This window comes from Lucilia cuprina, chromosome 6 (assembly GCF_022045245.1).
Source record: "Lucilia cuprina isolate Lc7/37 chromosome 6, ASM2204524v1, whole genome shotgun sequence".
In the NCBI taxonomy this organism is placed as follows: Eukaryota; Metazoa; Arthropoda; class Insecta; order Diptera; family Calliphoridae; genus Lucilia; species Lucilia cuprina.
In genome coordinates, this window is record NC_060954.1 from 10,871,732 (window position 1) to 10,880,881 (window position 9,150).

General features: G+C 30.5%; 2 protein-coding genes across 2 annotated transcripts; one reads left to right on the forward strand and one right to left on the reverse strand.

Moving 5' to 3' along the window:
* Positions 1 to 4,892: 4,892 nt before the first annotated feature.
* Positions 4,893 to 5,676, reverse strand: LOC124420715. The gene has a single exon (XM_046954647.1). The coding sequence runs from the start codon at positions 5,504 to 5,506 to the stop codon at positions 5,201 to 5,203; it is 306 nt and encodes a 101-aa protein (XP_046810603.1). The 5' UTR covers positions 5,507 to 5,676; the 3' UTR covers positions 4,893 to 5,200.
* A 976-nt stretch (positions 5,677 to 6,652) lies between these two features.
* On the forward strand, positions 6,653 to 8,385 carry LOC111685672 (transcription factor Dp; the record flags this gene model as incomplete). Its single annotated transcript, XM_023447936.2, has 7 exons — positions 6,653 to 6,713; positions 6,809 to 6,963; positions 7,155 to 7,240; positions 7,308 to 7,653; positions 7,718 to 7,953; positions 8,023 to 8,105; positions 8,171 to 8,385. Coding segments are annotated over 7 exons (1,059 nt in total), but the record flags the coding sequence as incomplete, so codon positions are not given.
* Between the last annotated feature and the right edge of the window lie 765 nt (positions 8,386 to 9,150).

A 9,150-nucleotide genomic window follows, 5' to 3' on the forward strand; every position in this document is an offset into this window, starting at 1 on the left:
CTAGACTATAGACTAGACTATAGACTAGACTATAGACTAGACTATAGACTAGACTATAGACTAGACTATAGACTAGACTATAGACTAGACTGTAGACTATACTATAGATTAGGCTATAGACTAGACTATAGACTATACTATAGACTAGACTATAGACTAGACCATAGACTAGACTATTGACTGGACTATACACAAGACTACTAGATTGTACACAATACTTTTGACGAGATTACACACTAGACTATGGAATGTTTAGTTAATTTAATAAAGTTTAACATTAACATTTTAGCATATGGCAGTGGAAAATCCAATGATATCAGCTATGATTCAGATGATGATATGAACTCCTATGACTATATCGAATTAACTCAAGATAATTCGCAACATGGTTTTACAACAACAACGACAACACATAATGCTCTAGTGAGCAGTGGTGGTGGAGGTGGTATTGGTGGTGGTGGTGGCGGCGCTAATAGTGTTATCATTAAAACAGCTGATCTCGATGATGAAGAGGATTTCGTAGAACACAGTGATATTGATTGAGGTGTAGGTAGAGTTACATTAAGTAACAATACAAATACAAATGGAAAAAATAAACAAAACTCTAAAATTAAAAGATCTTTTAAAATAAATAACAAAAAGCAACAATTGAAAACATTAATATCATCATCAGCATCTTCATTGGCAATTAAGCAAAAAACAACAACTGCTAACACAACATTATTGTCCTCATCAGCAACATTGGCAACAATTTCATCATCACCAACACCACCACCACCATCCACAGCTACAAATGAAATACTAGAAGAAACTAAGTTATCAGGGGAAAGAAAAAAACTTTTTATATCTGCCCAGGATGGTAATTTATCAGATACTGATACTTTTAGTTTCTCTTTTATTTCAGCCTTATTAGGTCTGCATAAAAAATAAGAAATTTTCTTTTTTTTAGTTGTTTAATAGTAATAGATGTTTAATTAATTAATTAATATTATTTTATTACAAAGAAAAAGAAAGAAAAAATATGCTATTTTTTACTAAAGAAAAAACAAAAACAATTTAATATATAGAAACAAACAAATATATTATATATAAAATAAACATTTTTTAAATGTCATTTGTTGTAAGTTTAAACTAAATTAAATAACTATTTTTTCTTTACTTTGGTTTTAATAAAAGAGCAAAACAATTTAGGGCTTTCTTTAATGTTTTTTTACACACCGGTTCTAAAACTCCGTTTCTTCTTAAAAATTCTCTATAAATTTGCTAAATTAATACAATAAATTATATATATTTATAATAATTCTTTAAAATTTTAATATAATTAAAAAAGATTTTTTGTTTTTTTCTCTCTCTTTTAGTTTTTATTTAGTCTATGTTTGTCATTGTTTTATAATGATAAATATTTTTTTTTTGTTTAGCGAAAACTTTTCTAATACAATGAAACTAAAGTAATGCAGTTTTAATGTAAATTTAAGCTCCAATTGTCCAAAGTACAGACTATAGAGTAGTCTATAGTCCAGACTATAGAGTAGTCTATAGTCCAGACTATAGAGTTGTCTATAGTCCAGACTATAGAGTAGTCTATAGTCCAGACTATAGAGTAGTCTATAGTCCACACTATAGAGTAGTCTATAGTCCAGACAATAGTCCACACTATAGAGTAGTCTTTAGTCCACACTATATAATAGTCTATAGTCCAAACTATAGAGTAGTCTATAGTCCAAACTATAGAGTAGTCTATAGTCCAAACTATAGAGTAGTCTATAGTTCAGACTATAGAGTAGTCTATAGTCCAGACTATAGAGTAGTCTATAGTCCAGACTATAGAGTTGTCTATAGTCCAGACTATAGAGTTGTCTATAGTCCAAACTATAGAGTAGTCTATAGTCCACATTATAGAATAGTCTATAGTCCACACTATAGAATAGTCTATAGTCCAGATAATTCTGCTGTCTATTGTACAGACTATAGAGTAGTCTATAGTCTAGACTATAGAGTAGTCTATAGTACAGACTATAGTCTATAGTCCAGACTATAGAGTAGTCTATAGTCCAGACTATAGAGTAGTCTGTAGTCCAGACTATAGAGTAGTCTATAGTCCAAACTATAGAGTAGTCTATAGTCCAGACTGTAGAGTAGTCTATAGTCCAGACTATAGAGTAGTCTATAGTCCAGGCTATAGAGTAGTCTATAGTCCATGCTATAGAGTAGTCTATAGTCCAGACTATAGAGTAGTCTATAGTCCAGGCTATAGAGTAGTTTATAGTCCACACTATAGAGTAGTCTAGACTATAGAGTAGTCTAGACTATAGAGTAGTCTAGACTATAGAGTAGTCTAGACTATAGAGTAGTCTATAGTCCAGATAATTCTGCCCCGAAGTTATAACAGGTCCCTTACATTTCGCTTTTAAAAGTTATAAATATATATATTTAAAACATATAAAATATGTTTTTGTTAATAATTTTTTTCATATTTTAATTAAAATCAAACAAAATCACTCTTAAAACAAAATATATCCCTTCTTTTAAATAGAACTAAAAAACAAATCTTATATTAAACAAAAAAAAAAAACAAAAAAATTAAAAACAAAAACTATTAAATCTATAATAAAAATATTTTTTAAGTAACTTAAAAACCAACAACAACAACAAGATTTATCAACTTAAATTTAATAAATTACAAACAAACAATATTTTTTTCTAATTGTAAGCAAATAAACAACAAAAACAAAATATTAAATTTAATAATATTAGTTTAGTAAAGAGCAAGTAAATTTAAAACACAAAAAAATAAAAACAAAAACAAAATGTAGTTGTAAAAAACATTTAAAATATAAAACAAAAAAACTAAATGGGAAAATCAAACAAAACAATTTAAGAATTAAATAATAAATTCAAGGTATTGAGAGATAAATTTAAAAACAAAAAACAAATAAAAATTATATATAAAACAAATGAAAAAAAGCCAAGAGTCGCAACAGTTTCAATGAAAACAGGAGTGCAATTCCAGACTAGACAACAGACTAGAGTCAAGTTCAAACTATAGACCTATAGATTATAGTTCTGGCTAAGACTAGATCAGGCTATAGGTCAGACTATTGACTAGAATCTATTCCAGACTATGCAGATAGTCTACATTCTAGTCTATAGTATAGGCCAATCTATAGTCTAGTATATGGTCTAGTATGGTCTAGCCTATATAGTCTAGTTTATATCTAGTCTATAATTTATTCTATAGTCTAGTCTATAGTCATGTCTATGGTCTAATATATAGTCTATAATCTATAGTTTATAGTGCAGCCTATAGTCTAGCCTGTAGTTTAGTTTATAGTCTAGTCTACATTCTAGTCTATAGAGTAGTCTAATCCATAGTCTAGTCTACATTCTAGTTTATAATGCAGTCACATCTATAGTCTATTTTATAGTCTAGTTAATAGTCTAGTCTATAGTCTAGTCTGTAGTCTAGTCTATATTCTAGTCTGTAGTCTAGTCTATAGTCTAGTCTGTAGTCAAATCTATAGTCTAGACTATAGATAGTCTAGACTATAGTCTAGACTATAGTCCAGTCTATAGTCTAGTCTATAGTATAGACTATAGTTAGTTTATAATCTAATCTAAAAGCTAGTATGCAATCTAGTCTATAATCTACTCCACTCTCCAGTCTATAGTCAAGTATATATTCTAGTCTATAAGCTAGTCTATGATCTAATCTATAGTCTAGTCTATAATCTACTTTATAGTCTAGTCTACATTCTAGTCTATAGTGTAATCTAGTCTATAGCCTAGTCTATAGTCTAGCCTGTAAGTCTATAATCTAGTCTATACTATAGTCTATAGCCTAGTCTATAGCGTAGTCTATAGTCTAGTCTATAGCTTAGTCTATGGTCTAGTCTGAAGTCTAGTCTATAGCCTAGTCTATAGCCTAGTCTATAGTCTAGTCTATAGTCTAGTCTATAGTCTAGTCTATAATCTAGTCTATAGTCTAGTCTATAGTCTAGTCTATAATCTAGTCTATAATCTAGTCTATAATCTAGTCTATAATCTAGTCTATAGCCTAGTCTATAGTCTAGTCTATAGCCTAGTCTATAGCCTAGTCTATAGTCTAGTCTATAGCCTAGTCTATAGTCTACTCTATAGACTAGTCTATAGCCTAGTCTATAGTCTAGTCTATAGGCTTGTCTATAGTCTAGTATATAGACTAGTCTATAGTCTAGTCTATAATCTAGTATATAGTCTAGTCTATAGTCTATAGTGTAGTCTATAGCCTAGTCTATAGTCTAGTCTAAAGTCTAGTCTATAGTCAAGTCTATAGTCTAGTCTATAGTCTAGTATATAGTCTAGTCTATAGCCTAGTCTATAGTCCAGTCTATAGTCTAGTCTATAGTCCAGTCTATAGTCTAGTCTATAGTCTAGTCTATAGCTTAGTCTATAATCTAGTCTATAGCCTAGTCTATAGTCTAGTCTATAGCCTAGTCTATAGTCTAGTCTATAGTCTAGTCTATAAGCTAGTCTATAGTCTAGTCTATGGTCCAGTTTATAGGCTAGTCTATAGTATAGTCTATAAGCTAGTCTATAATCTAGTCTAGTCTATAGCCTAGTCTATAGTCTAGTCTATAGTCTAATCTATAGTCTAGTCTATAGTCTAGTCTATAATCTACTTTATAGTCTATTATATATTCTACTACTTCTTTTAAAAAAGAAATCAACAAAATTTAATTGTAATTTTAAGACTTTTTAAATGAAAATTAATTCACCTTTTATTCATTACTATTTTATTTATTTATTTATTTATTTTTTATTTATATATAATTTTCGACTTAAAAATAAGTTTTTAAAGGGGGTTTATCATTTAAAAGCTAATTTCTATAAAAAAAATCCATAAAACTAGTTACTTTTATTATTTAAATATTTTATATATAATTCAATACTACTGATTTTTATTTAAATTGTACACAATAATAACCTTATCAATATAGTTTCCTAAAAAATACCCAGAATTAAGTTAAGGCGAAAAAATTTGAAAAATCTTAAAACTGAGTTTAAGTAGAATTCATTTTTAAACAAAACAAAAATCAAACTTAAAAACTAAATCGTTATTTTGTAAATATTTAAAAAAAAACACCTGAATGAAAACTAGGCCTGGCTGGTATGACTGTGTACAGGAAAAGGACACCCTTATACCATTTAACTATTCTAACCTTTAAACCCCATTTTGCAGGACTACATTTGCGGTGCTAGGTGGTCCTACTGGCTGTGGTGCTATATCAAAATCGGGAATGTTGGCGGCTGCTGTAGCAGCAGGAGGCGCGGCAAATGCTGAAGTGGATAAATTCATTAAGCTGGGCTGAGGAGCATCTACTTGTGAGATGGGTACATGAGTGGGCGTATTGTTGGCATGCTGAATATCCATAGCTGGTTTCGATAATTGCTCCTGTCTCATCTGCTGTGGTGATTTTACATAATTTATGGGTATTATGCCAGTCATTTGTCCATCAGTAGTAGCCATAGCCCAGCCGGTGTTGAGTAAAGCCAATGTGTTTTGTATTTCTTTTGGCGCTATTAGAACTCGTTGTCCGGCTCGTATACTAAGCTCTGAGGGATTTCTAGCTTGGAAATCATAAAGAGCTGCGGATTCTATGGGTTGGACCCATTTGCTGGGATTGCGAGCTAGAAATAGGAAAATATTTTTAAAATTAATTTACTATAGACTAGACAATAGTATATACTAAATACTAAACTATAGACTGGACTATAGTCTAGCTTACAGACTAGATAATAGACTAGACTATAGTCTACCCTAAATACAAGACTATAGACTAGACTACAGAATAGACTATAGACTGTAAATTAGACTATATAATAGACTATTGACTAGACTATAGACTACACTTTAGAATAGACTAGACTACAAACTAGACTATAGACTAGACTATAGACTAGACCATAGACTAGACTATAGACTAGACTATAAAATACACTATAAACTAGACTATAGACTAGACTATAGACTAGACTATAGACTAGACTATAGACTAGACTATGGACTAGACTATAGACTAGACTATAGACTAGACTATAGACTAAACTATAGACTAGACTATAGACTAGACTATAGACTAGACTATAGACTAGACTATAGACTAGACTATAGACTAGACTATAGACTAGACTTTAGACTAGATTATAGACTAGACTATATGCTAGAATATACACTAGACTATGGACTATTCTACAGACTAGACTATAGACTAGACTATAAACTAGACTATAGACTAGACTATAGACTAGACTATAGAATAGACTATAGAGTAGACTATAGAATAGAATATAAACTAGACTATAAACTAGACTATAGACTAGACTATAGACTAGACTATAGACTAGACTATAGACTAGACTATAGACTAGACTATAGACTAGACTATAGACTAGACTATAGACTAGACTATAGACTAGACTATAGACTAGACTATAGACTAGACTATAGACTAGACTATAGACTAGACTATAGACTGGACTATAGGCTAGACTAGACTAGACTAAAGACTATATTATACTAAGAACTAGACTAGAAAATTGTCGATTATAATATTTAATTTTCCCATTTAAACAAAGACTTTTTTCCTTTTCATTTTCTTTTTGTATCTTTTAGAACACAAATCAACCTCAATTCGTACGAATACAAAATAGTTATAATATCCAATCAACAGAAAGTGAGTTTAAAGTTTTTAAATCAATTATAAATAAAACTTTTTCATACAAAACTAATAATCTGCTGTTGTGTTACCTTCAAAAATACTCTCTCTAGATCCCACATATACTGTTATCACACCACAAAGTAGTAGTGGCAACAGCAATAGCAATATGCAACAAAGGCAACAACAGCAGCAACAACAACATAATAACAACACAAATATCACCACAATAAAATATGAACCAGTTGAAGAATTTACAACACACACGGTAAGTTTGATGAAGCTCTGGGTGTTTGAAACAAAAGAACATTTCTAACAAAACTTAAAAAAAAAACGTAAAAATTTGTTTGTGGAAATGGAGTTTTGGCGAGTTGTAGAAAAGTAGTTTTAAACTAATTATTTTTGTTGTTTCCCTTTATAAAAACAAAACATTAAAATAAACTGTCTTAATGTTTAAAGACTGTTGTAAAGGAAGAGGAACGCTATAAATACAAACCACAAATTCTAACGAACACAGCGAAAACCACAGCTTCAAAATCAAAAATGTAATTATATTATTAAATTAAAATTAACATTTTATTTGGATATTAAACAAATTTATTTTTAACTTAGACAACAACAACAACACAATACCAGCCATCAAAATGTCTCCTCCTCAGCCGCCTCGGTAGCAGCAGTACAAAGAAAACGTAAACCGGAGAAGGCGGGTAAAGGTTTACGTCATTTTTCATTGAAAGTGTGTGAAAAGGTTAAAGTCAAAGGCTCCACCACCTACAATGAAGTAGCCGATGAGTTGGTGGCCGAAGAAATACAAAATAATTCCTTTGACAAGAACTGTGATCAAAAGAATATAAGAAGACGTGTTTACGATGCTTTAAATGTTTTAATGGCCTTGCAAATAATATCCAAAGATAAAAAAGAAATACGCTGGATTGGTTTACCCTCAAATGCAGTGGAGGTAATAAAAAGTTTTCTATATATTATTTGCAGAATATTTGCTAAAGGAATTTTGATTATTTTAGGAATTTTCTCAACTGGAAAAGGATAATCAAGAGCGTCGACTGCGCATCAAACAAAAAAATCAACAATTAAGAGAATTGCTGCTGCAGCAGGTCTCCTTTAAAAGTCTTATAGAACGTAATAAGGAGGCCGAAAGACAGGGCATTATACCCACACCAAATTCATCTATACAATTACCTTTTATAATTGTCAACACACACAAGTCAACAAAAATTAACTGTAGTGTTACCAATGATAAGTAAGTTAACTGACATCTAATCTCTAGTTGCAAGTTTTCAGTTATAAATTTATTGTTTTTCTTTTCTAGGTCCGAGTATATTTTTAAATTTGATGATAAATTTGAAATGCATGATGACGCCGAAGTGCTTAAACGTATGGGTTTATTATTTGGTAGGTTTTGTTTTGTTTTTGGAAAAGGAAACCATTTTTAATTCGTATGTATTGTTGTTTTTAAGGTTTGGACAAGGGCCAATGTTCGTATGAAGATGTTGAACGTGCCAAGTCTTTGGTGCCACCAAATTTTGAAAAATATATAGAAGGTAAGTGAGAAATATTTCCAAAAACTAGCTTTGTAAAATTCCATTCTTAATAAATTTCTTTAAATTTGTGAGGTTATAGGCGAGTTTTCAAGTGACTATCTAGTCTATACAAGACTAAAGACTAGACTATAAACAAGACTATAGACTAGAATATAAACTAGACTGTAAACTAGAATATAGAGTAGACTATAGACTAAACTATAGACTAGACTATAGACTACAGACTAGACTATAGACTACTCTATATATTAGACTATAGACTAAACTATATACTTGACTATATACTAGACTATAGACTATACTATAGAATAAACTGTATACTAGACTATAAAGTAGCTTATAGAATGAACTATAGACTAGACCAGAGTTTTAACTAGACTATAGAATAAACTTTAGACTAGACTACAGATTACACTAAGGAATAGACTATAGACTAAACAAAAGACTAAGCTATATACTATACTATAGACTAAACTATAGACTAGACTATAGACTAAACCATGGACTAGACTATAGACTAGACTATAGAATAAATTATAGACTAGACTACTGACTACACTAGACTATAGACCAGACTATAGACTAGACTATAGACTAGATTATAGACTAGATTATAGACTAGGCTATAAACTAGACTATAAACTAGACTATCGACCAGACTATAGCCTAGATTATAGACTAGACTATAGACTAGACTATAGACTAGACTGTAGATTAGACTATAGACTAGACTATAGACTAGACTATAGACTAGACTATAGACTAGACTATAGACCAGGCTATAGACCAGACTATAGACTAGACTATAGACTAGATTATAGACTAGACTATAGACTAGACTATCGACTAGACTATCGACTAGACTATAGACTAGACTATAGACTAGACTATAGACT